We start from the raw sequence: 23,332 nt of genomic DNA, 5'->3' as shown, positions 1-23,332 counted from the left end.
AATTACTGCATCACTGCAGTGTGCTATGAGTGTTCCGCTTTTGACACCGCTGCTATGGAAGCCCAGTTTGCTTTGATGGGAGCCATCAGCTCATCCGCATTTTCATTGTCTTATTTTTTACAGTTATCTGTGAGGTTTAAGTTAGATCAAAGCAGTGCTGCTATCATCATCATCATCATCATCATCATCATCATCATTATCATCATCATAGCAGAATACTAGTAACTCTAGTACATCGTGCTGGAAAATTAAATCAGTATTTCTGTAAAGCTTTAAAGGCTTTTTCCATAAATGAAAGCAGCGTCAGAACTAGTGCTCTCAGGCCTGTTTTGAACTGGTATGCTGCTGAATATTTTTGCTAGTCCCTTCAGACCACCACAGACCAGCAACAAGCAGAGCAACGCAGCTGCTCTCAATTGAATTTTCCCCACAACTTTGATCGATCAATTCTGGCAGTTTTTTTATTGCCTGTCCTTTTTTCCCCCTCTTCTTTCTTCCATTTATAACTTGGACAGTTGGCTCAAAGCATCAATTATAATTATTGGCCATTATATAACAATGATTGCATACTATGAATCTATGCTTTGAGGCAGAGAATCATCACCAACAGCACAGGATGCGAAGTCATAAGAGCATAAAGGCCCACGAGCTGATTTTTAGAAAGGTTTCAGTGTCTTAAGTGTCGGTGTAAGAGGACACTTATCTAAACCATGCGAGGTAAAATGTATTCTTCTAGCTTTAGCAACATTTGAACCACATCAACACCTTTTTAGTTTTCACAGTTTACATGTAGATGAAACCAAATACGGTTCCTCAATTGTACTTCTTCATCTAAAACATGTATGAAACGTCTGCAGTGTGTGTGATCATAGATGTTAGCTATGACCGCACAGTATGGGGGGGCTTCACACTGCTTGATGTGTGGGTAATCCTCTGCTCTCTCACAGTAGACCTGTGTTTGACCGCGACAAGTTGACTGCATTGTTTATTGTGTTGCTGCTTCTTTCATGCCAGCCTGGTCCAGTGAAACCGAGCAGTTCCCACTGTGTCCAGTTGGGTTGTTTGCTTTGTGCTTGCTTGATGACACTATTTTCGCCCATCTTCTTTCTTAACATCACTTAAGTGGAATTTACGTGTGACAATATAACACAACGCCCTCTCATCTTCTCAACACTTCTGCAATACACTAGATTTCATACAACACATTTCAGCACATGCACAATGTTTGTTCGCCGCTCATGACCAACCACCTGACTCTAGGATTTTGGTTTCTGTATGTGTCATTTGTGTACAACAGAACACAGAGAAGCAAATGCGGCAGCTGGCCGTCGTCCCTCCTATGCTGTTTGATGCCGAGCAGCAGCGCATCAAGTTCATAAACATGAATGGACTGATGGATGACCCGCTGAAGGTTTACAAGGACCGGCAGGTTATGAACATGTGGAGCGAGCAGGAGAAGGACACTTTCAGAGAGAAGTAAGCACAACAGAATAATCTGTTTTTCATTCGTTCCCAATGTTTATTAAAAACTGCATTAGGTCTCAGCTCTACGCTGAGAAGTGCTTGGCAGCCGCGTCCAGGTTCAGTAAGTTATTGCTAAGGAAGTGAATCTTCCCCTTTCACGAGAAACGAGGGGAAGCAGTTCAGGCTGCCAAATCGAATCAAACCCACGCAGTAAAATCAGTGACTTTCAGTGTCTTCACAAAGGGCTCCAGTTCCATGTTATAAACTGCAAATCCAGGCTAATGCATACAGACACAGACATTTGATTCTAGGTCAGTGTTTAAGTAATTATTGGATACCTAAACTGTAAACCTAGGATCATTTCGTCTTTTTGTGCCCGTCGGCCTCTAAATGTAAAGCCTTTTAAATCACTCCTAAAGCTGCTGTGTCATTTTCTCTCTCAGGTTCATCCAGCACCCTAAAAACTTTGGTCTCATTGCATCTTTTCTGGAGAGAAAGGTATTGATTTATTTCCCTCTTTCAGCCTCATCTAGTCGTCCCAGCAAATGGATGTTGTTAACGTGCGTTACTCTCCCGTTGCAGACGGTGGCGGAGTGTGTGCTCTTTTACTACCTGACCAAAAAGAACGAGAACTATAAGAACATAGTGCGCAGAAACTACAGACGCCGCGGGAGAAGCCAGGTATTCTCACCAGAAGATGCTCCTGACACACAAATCACTTTGCAGGCGCGGAGGTCTGCTTTCCTCCCATTCACGAAGACGAGCGCAGGCAGGAACGCTGTCCTTTGGCCTCGGCTAAAAGTCTGCTGCTGTCACTGGGTTAATTAACAATGCGCTGTTGGCAGTTAATACTGTTACTTAGGTGAAGGAATAACATGACTCCTCTCTTCTCATGACACTTCAGAATAGAATCCTGTAGCTACTGTGTTGTTTTCGAACAAGTGGAAATCATAGAACTCCCACAATGAAGAGTTTAGAAAAACAAGGTCACACTTTCTTTTTTTTCTTTTTTTTTTGTAGTTTGCGCTTTGCTAAACTCCTACTTGTCAGCAATACGTCCACACCGACAGCTTGTTTAAACATGGTTAATTTCTGGGCTTAATGAGATCAGGTGCTAGCTGTTGGAAGCTGTGGTGGTGAGCGCTAATGAAACTGCACATTAATTTACTGATGACCTTTTCCTGTGGATACGCGGTTAAGTGGTTTCTCCTCATGCTTCCTGACGAAACCCCAGCTCATTACCTGCTGGTGTGCTTCACATCTCTGGAGGAGCAGCCAGTCCTAATAGCTCACAGGCACAGGGGGGAGGTACAGTGGCTGCAGAAGAGGAACAGAAAGCAAAGTGCTACATGTCAGAATGGCTGCGAATGCTGATAGAGCTTGTGTTTGGGTAGTGGTAAGATGGCGAGGATAAGTAATTGCTTAACGCAAATGTTAATGTGTTTCCAGCCTCACGCGAGCAGATGAGTAACTGTCTCTGCACCTCCTGTACATGTCGCTACAGAACATTAGATACAATGTTAGCAGAACACGTTAGGGTGGCAAGAGATTAGTGGGGTGATGATCTGTCTAGGGCAGAGAAAAAGTGCCTGGGAGACCATTGCATCTTTTGGAGTTATGTCTTTTATTTGTTTTCACTCTCGGTTAATTTAAAAGGGAATGAGAGGACATTAGCGACATTGTACAGATGGAGAAAGCGGTAGCTTATCATCATGAGAAGTGTGTTTTCGTCTTGCTCTTGTAGTCATTTTTATTTCACCTTGCCAGAAGCCACGAAATGTCTTTTTTTTTAAAGCAGTAGAGTAGAGAGATCAATGTTTAGATTGTTTTTATGAAAGTTAGCCTAAAGGCAGAAACTGAAATGTGCGTGTTACTGTATTAATCAGAGCCAAAGTTTTTTTCATGCGTTTAGTAGTATGTATAGTCGATCAGTACTGAGCAGTATTTAGTGGCTTTTGAGGGTGCGTGTTTTTGCCAGTCTGAACTCTAACCCTTAAAGCCCAGACGGGCAGGAAGCTGCTGAGGAAGTGGTTCTGTGTGCTTAAAGAGCAAACGTTGTACAGCAGTTACGCTGCTGTCATTTTTGGAACTTTCACATCCTGTTTTGTTTTGCCAATGCTAAGGCGTTACAGGTTAATATATAAAGATTTTAGGTATTTGCAGGGTTTGTAATTATAGTGCAAGTAAGTGAAACCAAAGTACAAATAACAGAAACAAATAAGCTTAATTGAGTGCTTTAGTGTTTCTACGCACTCACCATGGTGGGGTGGTTGTTATCTCGTCAGAAACTCAGACAGATATCATCTGCAGATGTGTGCCAAAAGTGTATTTGTATCTAGATGATGTCTTGGAACTCAGAACTTACACAGGAAGTGTCACATCACTGTACTTGCCCCACACCTTATTTGCAAACAGTCAAAGAAACACTGAAGCACGTGAAACAGCAGTACGTCTCTTGGAAAATGGATAATAGATTACACTTTCTATAGTGGAATCAATCTTAATCTTAGCTATTGAGATTTTTCTTAAACACCATATATCCATAGTTAATTGTACAAGTTGTATGTATTATATCCAAATATGTATGTATCAGACATAGAGGATACTTTTTTCAAACGGGCTTTTGTTCTTTCTCTCATTGCAGCATAGTCAGCAGCAGCAACAGCAACAAGTGAACCGCAGCAGCCAGGAGGACAAGGAGAAAGAGGAGAAAGAAAAGGAGGGAGAAAGGGATGAGGAGAAGAATGAAGCAGAAGACAAGGAAGACGGAATGAAGTGAGTTGCCACAAACCTTTTCACCTCATTTACGGAGAGAAACCTGTACATCAGCAGCAATATGTCCAAGACACATCAAGTGTTAGAAGTGCACTTGGCCACGCACAGCCGATGGAGTGGGAGAAGGTTCTGGCAGGGGGGGAGTGGATATGGAAAAACAGGCATTCTGTAACCCATGAGCACTGACTTCCTCACCTTCAGCCAGGCTTTCCATCTGCAGCAAACTTAGGCATCCATTTGTTCCACCTATTAAAACAGCTGTTTTCCTGTTTATTCTTCTGTTCCTCCTAATGGGATGCCAGGTCTCGTATATTACATTCTGCGCCTTTTTAGTTAGTTTAAGAAGAAAGCAGTATAATTAACCTGGCTATCATTTTGAAATGGTGGGGGTGTTTTTTAGACACAATGCCAGTAAAATATGTGAAGGAGCAATGGACAAGCAAGCGGCAGTTTCAGGTAATGGCAGATCATATTTATTAGTGGTTCTGTCAGACTAGAAGGTGATGATGAAGCATTGCAAACTGCCTCCCTGGACTGTAAAAAGCCTCGAGGACTCTGTATGACTCCCAGCACATCCTGCTGTCTGTCTGCCACCCCTGGCCCAGCTGGCTCGCCTATATTTAGTGTGCCACCAACTCCCCTCAGCAAGATTAATGGAACTGGGGGAAGATGAATGGAGGATCAGTGGGTTTAAACTCAGTGGCTGGGTCCTAGCGTGCCATTGTGCTGACCAAGATTAATTATGTTGGGGGGGGGGACCAGAGTCTGCATGCACATTCACATGCAGTCTTGAAGGACGTGCTTCTTTTTGCAGAATACGGCTGTCTGTCAAACATCTACGGCCAGATTTGTGGCACCTAATAGAATGTTATTTAGAGCTGATCACCGGCAATAACCCATTAAGGGACAATCATACATGTAAACTGTAGCACCATTTACTTAAATGTATTCTGCATTATTTGGCTTTATGTAAAGGCTGAAGATTTTACATTTTCACCAGGAGACTGTATTTACAACATGTCCTAATATCAAAGCATCACAAAGGGATGGTGCTGATGAGAGAACGAAGCAGCTGCTGTTACAGGTTTTCCAGCTGTTGTCAATTATGCATATGCACACAATAACATGATCAGTCAATTGTGCATATGCACACAATAACATGATCAGTCAATTGTGCATATGCACACAATAACCTGAGCACTCTGAAGCTGTGATTAAAAAAACATTCTAAAACAAACAACGTGCACAGACTCGGTTTAGGGGTTTCCTTTTTCTGTTTCACTGGTCCGTCTGTATGAATTCAAACACCCTGTGTGTGATTGACCGTGCTTTCATTCCTTGGACACAGGGACGACACCTCTGGAGAGGATGCGGAAGACAAAGAGCCTGCTGTTGCCGTCAAGGGCCGACGTACAGCCAACAGTCAGGGCCGCCGCAAGGGCCGCATCACCCGCTCCATGACCAGCGAAGTGGAGGAGACCACAACGCCGCCCCTCAACAATGAGCTCGGTGAGAGTTTTTCCAACATCACACTATATATAGCACATTTCCTGTTTATTGTAAAGGAGGTGCTTACAACCCAAAAAGACATTTTTAAATACATAACATATTATGTGGTGCAAATTACAGATGCTTAAGAGTTTTTGGAAGCATTCACTACCATCAGGAGTCCATCACCTATTGATCCAGTTGCCTCCTCTCCCACACCACAAGAGTGCACTGTTGTTCCTCTTGTCATCCTTCACTCATGCCCTTTCGATTTAGGCTAATGTTGTATGTGTAAATTCCACCTTTGGACAAAAGACTAAAGTATTGTTTAAGGACAAAGTATTGGTGGTGTCAGCAGCATCACCTCACTTCCTTCCAGATGGCACGCGCTGCTTTAGGCTGTGACTATTTTTGTTGTTTCAGCAGTTGTGCGCACACGGTGCAGTCGCTCCCGCAGCACGCCTTTAGTCGCAGGGAATCCCCAGGTGACTCAGGCTGCAGGGGCTCTCATCAGCGACCCTAACCCCCCCCCGGGGCGTGTGGGCCCCCCCCGGGGGCCCCCCCCCCCCCCCCCCCCCCCCCCCCCCCCCCCCCCACCCCAACACACACACACACACACCACCGCCGCCACCACCACCACTGTTTGCTCCCCTGGCGGCAGCTGTGTCCTTCACAGGTCCATTAAGAGGACGCATGAGCACAAGCCCCCGCTCTGCCGTCTGCCGCACGGGGCCAGGGTCAACCTAGCTTATGGCCTGTGCAGGGAAAGAAGCCAGTTGTTATGTCTATAATCATTAACTGACTTCTCTCCTTGGGTTTCCTGCTTCCTCCATCTAAAACAAACAGTCCCTGGTGACCCATGCTGCAATGCCTCACTAGTAGGCAGCACAAGCTACCCTGCCCCCACCACCTTATTCTTTTTTTCTTCTCTAATTTCTCTCTCTCCTTCCTTTCCTCTTGTCAGTCACTCCCTAACTGACTTTGTGATAGCTGCCCACTCCCCCCTCCTCCCGCCCTCTCTAACTTGGTGGTTCTCTATTTTTTTTTTTTTTTCTAAACAGCCAATCTGGAGATGAATGAGAGTTCTCGCTGGACTGAAGAAGAAATGGAAACTGCCAAGAAAGGTAACGCGCTAACGATTTCTTACTCCGTTGAAATAGAAATGTCATTGCTGATGTTGCGCATATTGTGGAGAAGCCAAGTGAAAGAACATTAGCGGCTCTGACGCCTGTGTTTTTTAGTTAAGACAAGTGATGTGGCTGTGACTTCCTGTTAGTGAGGCAGCAACCCCCACGTGCCGCTCGGTTGTGTCTATGCATGTATGTGTCAGTCCGCCTGGACTGGCTCTGTTGCTCTTTGGAGCCGTTTCTCTGTCTCTCTGGGTCAAGGCAGCATGTCTTTTTATCAAACGGGCTGTAAAGTCTGCCTCTTATCAGCCAGCCTCTGCAAATGTAGCAGTCATTAACTCAGCCTGTTTATTGTCTCTGACTGAAGATTACCCAGAGGTCTATGGCTGATTCACAGAGGTCGCTGACACTCTGCCCATTTTCCTTGCACTGCTGCGCTGTATGAGTGCGTTTTTCTACGTACAGTCCATTAGTGTCAGTTATTGATTGAATGAGCTGCAAAGCCTCAGTAGTTTCTAATGTGCACTATTCTTATGATTGAGATTTCCTACTAATGTATTACAGCAGATTCTTATCAGACAGCAGGTTATGCTAATAGTTATAAATAACTACCTCATTACCTTTTAGATTCAATTTTTTTAAACTGCAGTCTTGCTAAGTGGCGTCTTTGTAATGCCTGGTCCTGTCTTCAGTACATGACTCAACAGAGTGTCGTTTGTGAATGATGTCTCATCGTGCATGTTACTCAGTTCTGCTTCTGACTAATTTAACTTGTTCTTCCTTGCATTTACCAGCACATAAAGTGCCTCTTGCAGCTTCAGTATGATATGGAAGCCACATTTGATTTAGAGTAGATATGGCATAGGCCTCAGTGTGTGTGCGTGCGTGTGTGTGCACACACTCACGCTCGTGCGTGACGTAGTTTGTGTGTTAAGGGGTTACTTTGCGATAACTGGCTCCGGTTTGGCTTGAACACGGGCCTGTGTAGTAATCCTGGTTAATGTCTTCAGTTCCATTCTCCTGCAGTGGGATTAGTGGGGCGCTCCATCCCAAAGGATTAGCCTGGCATCTCAGTCAGAGCAGGGCTTCTATGAAGTGCTTACGCAACCATAACCACTGAGCCACCGCTACGCTACTGAAGGCCAAAGGGGAGGAGCTTCCATTTAGCTGTTTTTCATCAGTTTTAATATTCACCCCCACACCTGGAAAAAGGGATTCCCCCTTAACTTAAAGACTCTGCATGAAATAAGCCTGTCAGAGCGCTTTGGCTTGCAGGTGCTTGACATGTATATGTTTTAAAGTGGCTTATGTGTCCTTATGCTAATGCGTTTATCTACTTGAGCCGAACAGATTCGAATAATGGCATTTATAGTGCCTGGCAGAGCACTGGCATTCCTCCTAGTGCTGCCTTCGAGGATGACCCAGCCACACTTGGAGAGGGGTCAGTCTTGTCTTCATTGCCCACAAAGACGGGCACCTCAAACAAAGCGCGGCCAATCGTTGCAAAGCCTCTCTCCTAAATCCGTCGGCACTGCCTGCCTGTGTGTGTGGAAGATATGTGTAGCAAAGTTCGTGCTTGTATGTGTACTTTCTCCTCTGTGTGTGTGTGTGTGCGTGCGTGTGTGTTTGCATGTGCACCCTTCTTGGCTGGCGTTTATGTAAGTGCACTAATCTGGCAGGCTTTGCTTGGGTGCAGGCAGGCAGCTGGATAATGGCCCCTGCTCTGCTTGTTGGAGGAACCCATTTAAAGAAGCAGCAGGTAGAGAATGCCATTTTCCCCTCTCTCTTTCTCCTGCGCTGTTGCCCTATCTCCGACTCTGGTTCTGTCCGTCTCCCTCGGATGGCAGCAACCCAGATTGGCAAGAGTTGTGGAAGATTTGGCAAGCGCATCTTTCCCCCACTCGCTCTCTCTCTCGCTCCCCTCACTCGGTGTTGTTCTAGACTGGAGCGAGGTCACATTCAAGATGAAAAGCAGGTCAGTCAGGAAAAATGTGAAGCCTTTATGCTTTCTCATGGTATCAACATCAACTCCCTCTCTCCCCTCACATCTCCCCCCTCTTCCCCCTTTGCTTACTTTCCACTTCTGTATCCTTTCTCTTTCTGCATTGTCTCTTAAGCTCGGTAGCTCTGCTCTCTCTCTCTCTCTCCTCTCTGTTTACTCTTGGACTGCTTGAGTGTGTGTTTTCTGTGTGCTAGAGTATTAACAAGAGAGAGCGAGAGAGAGGGAAAGAGCGAGAGAGAATGTGAGAGAAGGTTTGAGCGAGTGTGTACTCACTCATGCGTTTGTGTGTGTGTTCCTCTATGCCTGCTGGCAGAGTGAGCAGGGGGAGGGACGGACCGACGGAGAGAAAGGGAGGGAGGAAAAAAGAGAGATAGAGGAGAGATCAGATGAGGGGAGAGCGAGGCTGAGCACATAGCACCGCCCCACAGTCCCACTTTCCTGTGGAAGTCTTCCCAGACGACCGCCATTGGGGAGAGACACGGCAGAGGAGAACAGACCAGCAGCGCACAAAGCACGGGGAGGACAGAGTGAGAGGAAAACGAGGGGAGAGGCCAGGAGCATGTGCTGTTTCGGAGCATGTCAACCTGACACCAGCTCAAATATCAAGCCAGCTGGCAGGAAGAGTGTCGAGACGGAGTTGTTTTCATCTCCTGCGCTCTGGATCGGAAGGCCCAGCCCCGAAGAGCTTCCCAGGCGGCCCTTCAGAGATCAGACCATCTGATAGTGTGGGCCACGAGACGACGGCTGCAGGGACAGTCATGTGACAGACAGGAACCACCACTTTCTGGCTCCACCAGGTGTTGATTGGATTTTCTCTGGGAGGAACTAATGGGAATACAGTGTCCTGATTGGGTGTGAGGTCACCACCTGCTGCAGTATTGCTTCAGCTGATTGGATGTTTTTTTTTTCCATGCGTGCTGCTCCTGCAGCTAAGTCAAGCGGAGCTGCTAGAAAGTGTGCACATGCCTGAAATGTTCTAACATGGATGTAGATGGAGGTTATAACAAAATGTCCGAGTCAAGTAATTGCGTTGTTTTTGCGTTCGGCTCTACCGGCTGCAGGAAAGCGTCCGACTCGCTGTTTGTGCTCTCGTTGGTTCTTTGTTTGTGTGAGCACATGTTTGTTTGTGTGTATTTCAGCCGGTTAGAGGTTGTCTGACCTTTAGCCCCCCTCCCCCCCTTGGTTGAGATGGCTGTAAAATGTTAATAGGTGCTCTTCGCATGTCTTGGTCCTGTCTAAGCAAGTGTCCAGACTCCTGGGCCTTTTTCTTTTTTTTTTTTTTCTTGGATGAGCTTTTTCGCAGCAACACCTTGAGTGGCATCGTTGAATATTTCAGCTGCAGACCTCTACCACTTTGAGATTTGACAGGTTGTAGGTGTGCAGCAGCTTTTAAGCACCCGCAGCTCAGACTTGAAGATTAGCATTGCTTCATGGTTGTTCTTTTTTTAAACCGGCGTTAATAAATTCTCAGCGTGGTGGCGAATACCCTAAGTGTTTCTACTAGTTGTACTGAATGTCACACAGCTTTTCAGCTGTTTTGCCAAAAGTGTTTTTTATCACTTTGTGTCATGGGTTGTATTTGAGTAGTACAGTTGCAGACATAAATACTGTAGAACAGATGTGCAAGAATAGATTGGGCTTTTGATTTTCAAATAATAATGACTCTTTGAATTTAAACAAGTGGCTACAGTCTTGTGAGATTAAATATGCTGACTAATAGCTTTATTGCACTTATAATGTAATAATGGGGCTATTTATTAAAGTGCTGGTATCAGATTCAGTCTTTCAGAGCGGTACAACAATTTAAATAACAGGGCTGTAAACAGCTGTCCTTTCCTGTCCTTTGGCTAAGTGTTCTGATTGTTGTCCTACTGCCTCCATTAAGTGATGAGATGCAGAGACCTCTGAACCTATGTCCAAGGTTATCCCAGGATACCCCCGCCACCTCCCCCAGCAACGCTTTGACAGGCTGTCCTGTTGCCAGGACCTGTCAGGCTGGCATAGGAAACAAGTGGGTGGTGTAAGCTAAGCCTCTTACAACACATGCTGTTAATGAGCTGCCTTTAGCTAACAGCAGACGCTGGGGGTGGGGGTGGGGGGGCACCAGAGCAAATACTGTGCTTCTGTCTCTCTCACTCACTGCATCCGTTCTTCTAAAACACGCGCACCGAGTGATTGCCTGCGTGTATGCGTGTAGGTTTCAGTGTGCTTCATGACAGGTTGATCCATCACAGGTCTGGCCCAGCGGGTGCCTGTAGACTCTTGTGTAAGGCACAATCATGTGGTTGACTGGGTAAAGGACCAGGCTTTCTTAGAACTGGGTCACATCAAAGTCAGTTGACACAAAGTGACCCTGGTGGGGCGAGTTGGTGATGTCATTGATATTACTGTCAGTCCAGCTACCAAGCCACCAATCCCGTCCGTCCCTCTTACTGTTTCTACTTCAGAAGTCTGTGGCAACAGAACGTGCTGCTCCAGGCAGAGGAGGACTGTTGGTGCATCGTGACCTAAACACCAAGGCTACATTACGTTGTAGACAGATGTTTATGGCAATTGAGAAATCATACAGATCTTCATATTAAGCACTCGTGTGGTTTGAGATATTGTTTATTGTATATAAATGAAAATAACCATTACCTTTGCAGTCTTTATATTGTATCATGCACTTTGCACAGATCACATCATTTTTTACAACTGGGCAGCGTATATGATTTGATACTAAGTGGAACTGGGGTTGTGTAATGCCACACGTCGTCCATGTTACTTTGACTCTAAGCTAATCCCGCTACCGATGCGTCTTTTCATTTCAGGCCTTCTGCAGTATGGTAGGAATTGGTCCGCCATCGCCAAGATGGTGGGGTCAAAGACCGTGTCACAGTGCAAGAACTTTTACTTCAACTACAAGAAAAGGCAGAAACTGGACGAGATTCTGCAGCAGCATAAAATGAAATCAGTAAGTACCAAAAAACGGCAAGTTGCTCTTTGTGCATCTTCAAACTATAGCTAGCCTCCCCAGACATTTCATCCCTAGGCTATCTTTATTCAGTTTCTGTATGTTTTGACCCAGGAGAAGGAGCGAAAGGCCCGCCGTAGGGGCAAAACTCTTCAGAATGAGGAAACTAGTGCCCCATTTGCAGCAGAGGAGGAGGAGATGGAGGGTTCAGGAGCTAGTGCTAATGAAGAGGAGGCCCCTGAAGATGGAGAAGGTAAGTTTTCACACGTACTAAATAAATCAATAAAAAAATACATTACATATTATGTGTGTTTATGTAACTGAGCTGTACTGGATTATTTTAGAATAATCATTTAATAAATATAATATGCCAGCTGAACCTGTTCAGTAGCTCCCTGGAGTGTAAATATGAAGGTGTCCTTATAGTTTGTTTATAGACTGCTGAGGCCCTGGGGCATTTTGTCCATTATCCCAATTGGTTTTGTGTTACTTCCTTTTGTACAGTGAAACCTGATTAGGCAGAAGACTAGTACTGGGGAATATGGCTTAGGAAAAAGAAGAAAAGAGGACAAGAAGCTATAACATGATTTACAGTGTTCGCTCAGTCTTGATCCATGTTTCCTTTTGTCCTCGGTTCCTGCCAGGTGGAGCCAACAACAGCTCTGATACCGAGAGCCTGCCCTCCCCACACTCATCCGAGGATAGCAAGGCTAAGGAAGAAGGCTCGAGCAGGTCAAAGGCCAGCTCCAGCGCTGGGGAGAAGGAGGCGGCTGGGTCTGACATGGGCCAGCCAGGGGATGAGAAACCTCCTTTCAGAGAAGATGCGGACCTGACCATCAAGCAGGAGGTAAAGACGGAGGCCGGGGACCCTAACAAGGAGCAGCTGCAGTCAACGCTGCCCAGTGAAGCAACAGATAAAAAGCCTCCTGCAGCAGAGGCCGAGGAAGTGAAAAGCTCAGCAAAGAGCTCCAAGAAGGACCACGGGGCTAAAACGGGCTCAAATGGGGACAGCGACTCTAGTGCTACTTGCAGTGCTGACGAAGTGGAGGAGACCGACAGTACAGATAAGAACAGGTACGAATTCACCAAGAGATAAGGCATAGCATAGAAAAAGGAACGAAAACCATCTGTTGGCGGTTTGTTTTATCATCAATTCATTTTAACTATGTCAAAAGGCTTGTGGATTTTTAGCAGTCGTGTACCACTTGCCCTGGTTCTGTGGTCTGCCACAACAGTCATCAGAAAACAGAGCAGCATGGGTTTTGAAGAGTTATTAGTTGCCTAGCTACACTGTATAGCACCGGAGCCACATTTGGTGTGCCACTTGTGTCTACTCCACACGCTGCTCTTCTGTTTTTAATCCACCTGGGATTTAGATTTGCCCTCTGTATGAATGAAACTGTATATCCACCAGAATGTATACGTCTGTGAATGAGGGCACAGGCAATGGGTGTCAGAGTGTGGGAGGAGTGATTAGTCTTGTTTGCACGGTACTTGTTCAATTTTTTCCATGACAGCAGACTGCATGTACTGGCAGAGCCGAGGGAAACGCTGCCCTCTCTGCCAAATCAAACAAAGGGAGCGAGTGTGCGTGTGTACACACTTTTGTGTTGTTGTGCATCAGCGTGTGTGTCCATCTGTGATTCAGTGCGTGCTGTGTGCTTTCAACAGATGTGCTATACATAAATATAGATTTTTTTCTTTTTTATTTGTAATTCTTCTCCGCAGTCTCAGGGTCTGTCAGCGCGCTCCCTACACACAGGACGCCATGCACAGCGTTCAGTGCAGCACTGCACATTTCCTACGTCATGTCAGCACTCACCTTTGCTTTTTTTTTTTTTTTTTTTTTTTAAAGAGAAAATATTTGTGAATGTGCTCGTGTCACATGGGGAGTGATTAGGCAGGCATCTGGCCTTCATTGTTTGCTGTAGTTGTTACGTATATGAATTATGACACACTTCTGCTTTTTGGTTTTAAGTAAGCAACGCAAATGATAGTTGGCACACTCACGAAAAATGAGCCCCTTCCTCCGTCCGATCAACCTATTATTGTCTCTCTGTGTAGAATAACTTCTCCACGGCCAAGTCTACTGAACTACACTCACGATGGGGTCATATCCTCCCCAGTCCAGAAGCCTATGGACCTGAAGCAGCTCAAACAAAGGGCTGCTGCCATACCGCCTATTGTGAGTCACTTGTTAAACCGTTTTCCTTGTGTCTGTTTCACCACATCACATCCAACAACAGCTATGTGAGCTCGGCATCATAAAAACACGGTAGTAGTGTTTTTGGAGCAGAAAAGCTCTCAAACACACACCCACACACTTTTCCATTGCAGTGGCATGGGTGCTATCCCTGTTGCTCTATTACACAGATAACAGTATAGCTGGTGAAATTGTTTAGTCATATTTGTGTGTGATAAGCCAGCCAGATGGAGGTTGATGGGATAGATCGCTTTGTGGAGCAGAAATGAGATGCCCGGTGTGAGAGAAACCCTAGCTTTTAAATAAATAAGAGACGTTTATTAGCTATCATGTTTATCAGATACAGTGTGTAGCCAGCCATATGTCAAACGCTAGGCAGCACCAAACCCGTGTGCGTGCGTGTGTATATAACCCATTTTTCCCTCTTTCGTCCTGCGTGTAGATGCCAGAGGCCTCCATGCAGGGCAGCCAGCGGAGTGGGGGTGGCAAAGCAGTCCTGCCCCCCCACGCCCTGGCACTGTACCAGCAACAGATCACGATGGCTCATGGGGAGTCCTCTCAGGAGGTCAAACAACAGCAGCAGCTTTCAGGCCAGTCAGGCAAGCAGCAACCTTACACCCCGCAGGCGGAGAGGGAGAGGGAGGCTCTTCATAGCAGCAGCCCGCGTGTCCGCCCACGCAGCCCCTCAAACGGCGACAAGGATGGTGAGGCACCTTTATCATTGCAACGTCATTATTATGACAATGCAGTTAGGTTTTTTTTTTCATTCCTACAATTTGTGGTCCTTAAGTAGCATGCCTTTAGCTGTATCCTATATTTCAGCTATAGACATTTGCACCGAATGATAAAACAAATTAAAGAGCTGCATATTAAGCAGTTTTAGCTGCTCTTGATCTAGTTTTACTTACTTGGTTCTTGCTACGCGCTCTAACCTTGACTCTGTGTTCTCTAGTGTTTAGGGTATTGAAGTGTTTCTGGGACACTTGTGGAGAGGAAACTGATAAATGATCTACTATTGCTACTGACCCAGAAGGGAATATAGTGTAGCTCGGTGCACATACTGTACTGTGAACTTCTGGAATACGAACCTCTGAGAGCACAGTGTAAAACTTTTAGCGACAGTTCAGACAAAGACAGGTCATTTTTATAACCAAGCGAGCGCAGCAGCTGTGAACTCTAAAACCTCGCAATACTTTTTCATAAGACTTAAAAAGCCCTTTAGCTCTTCCTCTGGGGCAGGTGCGGCCATCAGGCCATGTACTATAATAAATCCACCCCACTAGGTAATAATAGTAACAACCAAACCTCATTGCATACTTATAGGAATGATTGTGTGTGTCCCTCTAGAGCTTAAAGGCAATAAGGAGATTAAGAAGGTTCAACCCCACTCCTTTCACACTACACCTTCAGCATTAAGCAGTGAAATCACCTGCTTAGCTCGATGGTTCTGTTTGCACTATTAGTTGTAGTGTGGATGGGAAATATCTGTGAAGTGCCATCTTTAGGTTTCTCCCCAGATGGAGCAGGGACCGCCAGAGCCTGGTCCCGATGCCAGAGACTAGTGATGTCTCGTATTATAGAGCAGAGCTCCAACACAGGGATGGCATCAGCCAACTGTTCCCAGGACAGAATTCTGTCCTGGATCTTGTGTGTGTCGTGTGTGTGTGTGTGTGTGTGTGTGTGTGTATATTTACACGTTTTGGTGATTTAAAGATGATTTGTCATTACAAAAAGTTAGGCTTAAATATATTCAACATGTCAATACTTTCTTGTTGCTGAAAGCAAAATTGTTTTGATGTAAGAGTTATAACTATTGTTTATGTGAGTGCTCTGTCCTGGTCCTGACTCTGCCTACTGCTGTTGCAGAGAAATCCCGGGCTTTCTCTCCACATAGTGAAGCCAAAAAGCAGGCGCTAGGGTCCGATGACTTGAGAAACTCCAACTTGGGTCGCCCGGTTCTCTCATCTTACCCCATGTCTCCCAGAGACATGGCCAAGATCAGTCATGACCAGCACTTGCTCCACTTCAACTGTGAGTTATTTTTTATCCTCTCCCTTTTAGTAATAATAACCAGTAATCCATCAAGTCTCACTGTGCCTGTCTTTCTCACTTTGCAGCATTGCAGCAAGCAGGTCACCCCTTACTCACCAGTCTGCCACAAGACAGTGGTAGGTTAGCAGCAGTGAGGCCCCTCACGATGCCTGAGCCACCACCTCTCATTTCCTCCACAAAGCCGGGGGGCTCTATCACCCAGGTATAGCACCACACAAACATCGATTGTGTCTATTCACCTATTCATATCATACTGTATGTTAGGTGCAAGTGGAGACACAAGCGAAATTCTTTGTGTCCCCAGGGCACCCCCGTGCAGTTGCACAGCCCAGCTCTCGGGTTGGATCACGGGAAGGTCCCTCCCACACAGATGGGGTTGCCTTGGATAGATCAGAGAAAAGTTGGTAAGTAGCAGCTGGAGAGGCTAACGCACTTCCAGATCTAGCTTACTCTTTGTTGCCCGTTTCTGCACACCTGATATCTCATCATTACACACAGTTCACTCTTTGATTCTCCCAAACTGTCACGCACTGTCCAGGAGGTCCTTTCCCCATGGTAAAGCAGGAACAGTTGTCTCCCCGCAGTTCATCCTCCCAGCCTGATAATCTGTCGACCCAAGGGGCGCCTCATGACAGCGCTGCAGGACGTGGTGAGGCACTTGTTTCTCTTCATCTTTTTTTCTTCTCATCTTCTTTTTCTTGCACTGTATGAAGCAAGTTGTGTTGCACAACATATGGATTTGACAATCCTTCAGTATTGGTGACCTGAGTCGCATTGGAAGAACAACACACGAGTGAATTTAGGACAAGTCACTAGACGAGATTTAAATCTCATCTGAGATGTGGTGGGGAGCTGAGTTCTCTGAAGCTCATCTAATCTGACAGAGCTGGAGAAAGTGTAAAAAATGGGTGAAACCGCTCAAATCTGTGTTTATCATGTCAGATTTATTTATTAAAAAACAAAATATTTAGACAAATATAACAATGTGGCCAATGTGTCAACATGAATGCTTAGTGTTTAACTACTGTGTCTAACTAGTGCTTACAGTATGCTGCTTTCCTTTTTTCCCCAGGTTCTATTCCAGCAGTTCAGGGAGGCAGTATTACCAAGGGAATTCCTGGGACCAGAATGCACCCAGAAGCCTCTTTGTCCTACCGAGGCTCCATTACTCAGGTATGGTCAGAGCAGTAAAATAATATCTCATTAGTATAAAAAAATACGTTTTTACTTCTACTTTATGTGCAGTTTCTAACCGCATTGGAATTCTGGTGAGATTTACGAATATTCTGCTGACAGTGCCAAAGTGTAATGAGAGTATTACAACAGACAAGCAGGCAAACAGCTCTCTTCCTCATTATTTGGGGAAGTTCAAATGTTTCACAGGTTCATTTATGTATGCCATTTTGAAAATGATGAAAATCAGCCACTAAGTAGGTTTAAGGGTAGCTTCTTCTGTATGTACAAGTTTATGTATATTCAGTGTCTGATCACAAACATTATTGGTTAATTGCAATGTCAGTGTCTTTCATATAATAGCCGGAACCCCATGCTTATGCCTTTGATTCACCCCTACTATCTTTGATCGTCGACACGTTTTGCTCATGTCACTGCTCTTGTTCGGCAGTTATTGCTTCCGTTTGAAGCTACTGCTGTAGAATGCATCGGCGTTACCTAGTTTTTTTATGCAGTGCAGTGAAAGTGAGAGCAGCTGAGCTGTTAGGAGGTCATGAGGCAGGCCAAGCGCTGTGGCTGCTGGATTTCCCTGCTGTTGGGACATAACCACTGCTCCACCGTCACCCTGGCAACAGGGACACACTGTGCTGTCTGTTCTCTCTCTTATTTATCCGTTTTAAACCTGTTGTTATGCCCTGTGTAATAAAATGTTCAATTATCCAGCATTGAGAATAATCTGAAAACCTATATAATAATAGTATAATAGGTATACTTTATATGTTAAACTAATAAAGGAAAGCTCACCTTGCCTGTACTGTATGTTTACCACCCCCCATTTCCTATCTAAGAAAAACAGTCTTGTCCCAAAAGTTCAGCAGTGTCTTTTTGGAGAAAACAACGTAATCAACAGAGAAGAAATATGATCTCAGGCATTAAACCATCTCCCACTAAGCTGCTCATCTTCACTGTCCTCTCTTTACGAGGCAGTGTAGAAACATGACTGTAATTCTGGGTGAGCGTGTTCTGACTCTCTGTTTTGTCAAAGCAGCGAGTTGTGATCTACTGTTGCCCAGCGGGTTTACCGCCAGCTCTTCAGGCTCTTTGTTTCATGTCTTTGCACATTTTTTTCCAATAGCTGCCAACTACATCCTGTTTGTCATCTCCATAATATTGGGACAATTAACTTGCACTGTTGATCATAAATAGTCCTTCTAAGATAATATATTATTATTAAAGCATTGCTTCTGGGTTCTGTTTAAAAAAGACAATCTCACTTCTATTTGTTGTGTCAATGATGACATAATCAGACTGTTCTCTTTTTTTTCCCCTGCATTAAAATGATAAAATGCAAGTCTTTGTGCCTTCTATTCACAACAGGGCACACCAGCTGATGTGCTGTATAAGGGAACCATAACCCGGTTAATCACAGAGGACAGTGCTACTCGCGCTGAGAGGGAGCAGGATGAAGCAGCTAAAGGCCACGTGGTCTACGAGGGCATCAGTGCTCACATTCGCACATATGACCGTGAGTAAACCTAGTAATAAGCATTTTACTTTGCATAGTTATAATCCTGTTAATTTAGAAGTCATGTTAGAAATTATACTGTTTTATATATTGAAGTCCGAGGAAGTGGTGGAGTTGAATTGGGGTGTACTAAGACTGGTTCTGATGGTTTGTTCCCCTCATTCATTTCATGGCAGTGCCTATAACATTTGAAGCTTGTAATATGAAAGTAGAGCTAATGGCAGCGCTGCTGTAATGGATTGAACTGGACTGCATGGGTGTGCCTAACGGTGCCTAATGGCTAGGCAGTGTAGCATGAAGTAAGCTTTACTGTTTATATTAACCTTGTCATTTTCTAGGTGCTGCTTCTCAGACTCCTAAGGATGATGGCCGCGGCCCCGGCCAGCCTGGCGAGATTCTAGGCCTGAAGCGTCCTTATGATGCCATGGAGGGAGGCATTTCTAGAGGACTGCCCACACGGGATTCCCTGTCTGCTGCCAATTGTGAAGGTAAGAGCTCATCCAAGGTACTGAATGAAGACCCGTGTTTGATCACATTCACACATTTATTGTCCTTTTTTCTTTACCTCAGGTCTGATTGGTCGAGCCATGCCTCATGATAGGGATAGTCCGCATCATGCATCCTACAAGGATGCTCATCACATCCGGGGGTCCATCTCACAAGGTAAGACAAAAGTGTGTGTGCACAGAAGTTACACAAACTAGGACAGTCTGTAAATTCAATCTTCGAAGTGAATGCAAATTTATCTTCTTGCAAAATAATTGCAGTGGCAAAATCATTTCTGTCTCAGTTTGTGTTCTGTGTTTTTCCTGAAGGCACTTGTTGTGCTCCCACTTTTTTAGCCTGTGCTTGGCACTTGCTCAGCTCAGCAGAGCTGCAGAAAGAGACTCATTTTTCTTGTGCTTTTTTAATTTAAAAACCAGACTGTTCTCGTTTGCCAAAACTCTTTAGCAGATGTACTGCCAGGAGTACTTTTGTGTTTCAATACTTTCATTTATCCGATAGCAGAAAAGCCAGATAACCATCTTCTCTCATCTAGCCTAGATGTTACGGTGAATGAAGCTGCTCTCAGAACCCCTGCTAAGATGATCTAATCTAATCATCATTAGAACCTGATATGTTTGCTGCGTATTTCTGTATTTCTCATCTCCTCCCTCAAAAATATTTTGAAGTCAGATTCCTTTGAAGTCAAGTACGATTCATATCTTTATGATTTCAGGTATACCTCGTCATCTCGACCCTCAGGACGGATACCTGAGGAGGGAGCCTAAGCAGATGAAGCGCGATGGCTCCCCAACTCGGGGGTCCAGTTCGCTGTCTGACTCGATGAAGGGCAGAGAGTCCATGGTGACCACAGTCAAAGAACCTGGACGCTCCATTCACCTGATTCCCAGAGAGGAGCTCAGACAGCCTGCCAAGGAAGGCATTGTTGCACAGGTATGCCACTGTCAACACACGTCTGAATGTTTAAACCCAACATAGTCCAGCGTAGTGTGTACTGCCACTTTACGTAGCTTCCCTTCTTATGGTTGTCACCACAGGGAGCGCCTATGAAGCAGGAAGCAGGTGGTCAAGGAAAACGTCACGACGTCCGCTCCATCATAGCCAGTTCCCCACGCTCTTACCACGCTGCGCCTTCCCACCTGGAGATGCGCCCTGATAGGTCCCGCTATGAAGACGCTCCCAAAGGACGCCCCAGTGCAGTGGTGAGCACAGCTAGCCCTATAGCCCGCTCCTCCCCACTCACACTGGGCTCACAGGAAGGGGGCAAGCCTCATCACAGCCCAGTGGGCTACGAGGACAAAGGCACCTTAAGGAACCCTTACCCAGGACCCTCCCATCGTGGATCCCCTCTCTCCAGGGAGGGAAGTCAAAGGCAGCATGATGGTGAGTATATCTCATACACCCACAAGACCCCGTGTGAAATTTTCATTTTCTTCTCATTTGTATTTTTTGGTGCTTTTATTCCAGGGTCCAATAAGAATCCACCTCAGGAGCGTAAGGCTACACCAACACCCAGAGATATGAGTGCCACCAAATCGCCACTCTCCAGCGTTACTGATCAGCAGACTTACGAGCGTATACTGGAGGTGTATCGTCAGATGCCCTTAGCCTTTGATCCTGCTGCATTCCCCCGTGGCATCCCTATTGATCCAGGTACAGTTAAAATTTAGGCGAAGAGAAAGATTGGTTAGCTGCTCATCAGACATTGACTTTGACCTTCGGAGGCATTTATGAATGTGGGATCAACAAAACGTGTATTGTGTAATAACCATTAAGGCTCAGGATGTTCTGCATTCTTATTCAGTTTGAATAAAGATGCATGACAGGAATTTCCTCCTTTTCATATGCAGCAGCCTACTACTTGCCTCGCCACCTTGCCCCCAACCCAGCGTACCCGCATCACTACCCCTACTTCATCCGGGGCTTTCCTGAAACTGCCGCCCTGGAGAATCGCCAAACGCTGCTAAACGACTACATCACCTCCCAGCAGATGCCCCAGTGGCCTGCAGCTGCTGCCATGGCTGCTCAGCGGTCAGACTTGCTGAGGGGCCTGGCTCCACGAGACCAGGCCCTTTCCCTGCCCTACTCTGCGCCCCCACGTGGTAAAACCCTGATTTTCACTTTGACTTTGAATATATATATATATATTTTTATATTATATATATATATATATATATATATATATATATATATATATATAGATATATATATATATATATATATAGATATATATATATATATATATATATATATATATATATACTAATCAACAGCATTGTTTTCCATAAAAGACGTTTACCAACATATATTTGTTTTATTTTATCTTTGTGATGTTGATTTGTGTTCATTTTAAAGTTACCTGTAAAGACCCATTGAGTTTCTGACATCTTACAACGTTGATCAGTTAGTTACAGTATCCGTCTGTCCTCCAAAATAAAAGACATATGGACAAACCCATCTGTTCTTTCTATCCTCTAGGAATCATCGACCTTTCTCAGGTGCCACACTTACCTGTCCTGGTCCCTCCTTCTGCAGGGGCCGCAAGTTCCCCAATGGATCGCATCACCTACATCCCTGGGCCAAGCTCCACCTTCCCTGGCAGGCCTTACACTACCTCCCCCATCTCACCCGGTACAATTTAGTCCATACAGACAAGCTCATTTTGTGATTAAATGCTTTGTACTCTTGTTTTTAAAATTGTGTTTCTTGGCTTTTTTGTCTCCAAAGTTGGCTCCTCGCACATAAACAAGATGCAAAGCACATCCTCCTCTTCAGAGCGCGAACGTGAGCGGGATCGGGAGAGAGAAAGGGAGCGCGAGCGGGACCGGGAGAGGGACCGCGAAAGAGAACGGGAGAGAGATCGAGAAAGAGACAGGGAGAGAGAGAGAGACCGAGACAGGGACAGAGAGCGAGAGCGCGACAGAGAGAAGGGTGGTTCTGTCGGAAACGTGGAGCACGCCCCGATTTGGCGCCCAGGTGAGGAAAAAGATAATCTCTTCGGGTTTCGTCGCCATTTAAAAAGTAATGTAGCATTTGTAATGTCAAATGTATCTGTGCTTCTCAGGTACAGATCACAACTTGACGAGCAGCAGCATGAGGCCTGTGTCCCAGCCATACAGCCACCAGCACTCCCCAGTGTCACCACGTAACCAGGAGAACGTGCAGCAGAGACCTAGTGTCCTGCACAACACGGGGGGGAAAAGCCTTTCTGTTGGGGAGCACACGGGTTCCTCAGTGTTACGGTAAACAAGTTCTATTTTAAAACTAACGTTTTTCAATGCAGATTTTATAGAGAATATGGCAAATTGCATTGCCTTATTTTCTAAGTGCATGTGTTTTTCCTGTCAGGCCTACGCCTTCAGGGCAAACCCACTACCAAGGTTACTCTGGCCACCTCCAAAGGATAGCTGTTCCTCCCGAGGCATACCCACCTGCTATGGACCCAAGTGTAGCCAAAGAGCAGGGTCGAGATGGTGGGAAATCCAGGGGAGGTCTCTCCAAGCATGTGCAGGAGCAGCTTGTCCCCTCCGGTAAATCTGACTCTAAGCTGTCCAGCCCCAGCCCAGGAGCATTATACCCAGGTCCTTATCCTTCATCCTCGAGTCGGCCCCAACACCTGCTGCCTCCTCAGTCGGATAACCCTCCTGCCCGCGGAGAAAGCGGCACACCTAGTAGGGAAAAGACTCAAAACAAACAGATGTCCATTCAGGAACAAGAGCTTCGAGTACTCGGTAAGACCACCATGACTGCGGCCAACTTCATAAACGCAGTTATTATGCGTCAAATTTCTTGTGAAACGGGGATGCCAGAGACGGGCTCGCTTGTTGCCAGCGGCGCCAATGATGGTAAGATGCTCTGGATACCAGGGTTCCCCTCACCACCCAGACCTTTCCCCGTCAGTCTGTGGCCTATTGCACGCTGTGGTGGTTGGCATTATCAAATCAGAGCAATTCATTGACGTTTTTTTTTTTTCTTTCTGCACTATAATTTTTTGCTTTTCCAGTGACATTAGTTTTTATAGACTTAAAGACCACCAAGGGTGCACTAAACCATTAGCCCATCTAAA

The 23,332-nt window shown here is 45.6% G+C and overlaps 1 protein-coding gene across 4 annotated transcripts in view; it reads left to right on the top strand.

The window, feature by feature from the left end:
- The window catches only part of ncor2 (nuclear receptor corepressor 2), a 61,826-nt gene that overhangs the window by 31,659 nt on the left and 6,835 nt on the right, over positions 1 to 23,332 (top strand). Inside the window, exons 12-38 of one of the 4 annotated variants that reach the window (XM_055511326.1) lie at positions 1,298 to 1,476; positions 1,908 to 1,962; positions 2,047 to 2,145; positions 4,109 to 4,239; positions 5,588 to 5,748; positions 6,789 to 6,851; positions 11,667 to 11,809; positions 11,924 to 12,062; positions 12,454 to 12,883; positions 13,874 to 13,994; positions 14,455 to 14,716; positions 15,879 to 16,043; positions 16,130 to 16,266; positions 16,369 to 16,468; positions 16,603 to 16,713; positions 17,137 to 17,237; positions 18,615 to 18,762; positions 19,101 to 19,250; positions 19,333 to 19,425; positions 19,982 to 20,199; positions 20,304 to 20,649; positions 20,734 to 20,919; positions 21,120 to 21,368; positions 21,802 to 21,897; positions 21,994 to 22,242; positions 22,331 to 22,508; positions 22,615 to 23,111. In XM_055511326.1, the coding sequence (XP_055367301.1) occupies positions 1,298 to 1,476; positions 1,908 to 1,962; positions 2,047 to 2,145; positions 4,109 to 4,239; positions 5,588 to 5,748; positions 6,789 to 6,851; positions 11,667 to 11,809; positions 11,924 to 12,062; positions 12,454 to 12,883; positions 13,874 to 13,994; positions 14,455 to 14,716; positions 15,879 to 16,043; positions 16,130 to 16,266; positions 16,369 to 16,468; positions 16,603 to 16,713; positions 17,137 to 17,237; positions 18,615 to 18,762; positions 19,101 to 19,250; positions 19,333 to 19,425; positions 19,982 to 20,199; positions 20,304 to 20,649; positions 20,734 to 20,919; positions 21,120 to 21,368; positions 21,802 to 21,897; positions 21,994 to 22,242; positions 22,331 to 22,508; positions 22,615 to 23,111 (4,807 nt within the window). Of the gene's footprint in view, positions 1 to 1,297; positions 1,477 to 1,907; positions 1,963 to 2,046; positions 2,146 to 4,108; positions 4,240 to 5,587; positions 5,749 to 6,788; positions 6,852 to 11,666; positions 11,810 to 11,923; positions 12,063 to 12,453; positions 12,884 to 13,873; positions 13,995 to 14,454; positions 14,717 to 15,878; positions 16,044 to 16,129; positions 16,267 to 16,368; positions 16,469 to 16,602; positions 16,714 to 17,136; positions 17,238 to 18,614; positions 18,763 to 19,100; positions 19,251 to 19,332; positions 19,426 to 19,981; positions 20,200 to 20,303; positions 20,650 to 20,733; positions 20,920 to 21,116; positions 21,369 to 21,744; positions 21,898 to 21,993; positions 22,243 to 22,330; positions 22,509 to 22,614; positions 23,112 to 23,332 lie in introns of all 4 variants that reach the window. The other 3 variants (XM_029160881.3, XM_055511325.1, XM_029160886.3) reach the window with 3 other exon arrangements.

This window comes from Betta splendens, chromosome 9, assembly GCF_900634795.4.
Source record: "Betta splendens chromosome 9, fBetSpl5.4, whole genome shotgun sequence".
NCBI lineage: Eukaryota > Metazoa > Chordata > Actinopteri > Anabantiformes > Osphronemidae > Betta > Betta splendens.
This window is presented reverse-complemented; position numbering and strand designations above follow the sequence as displayed.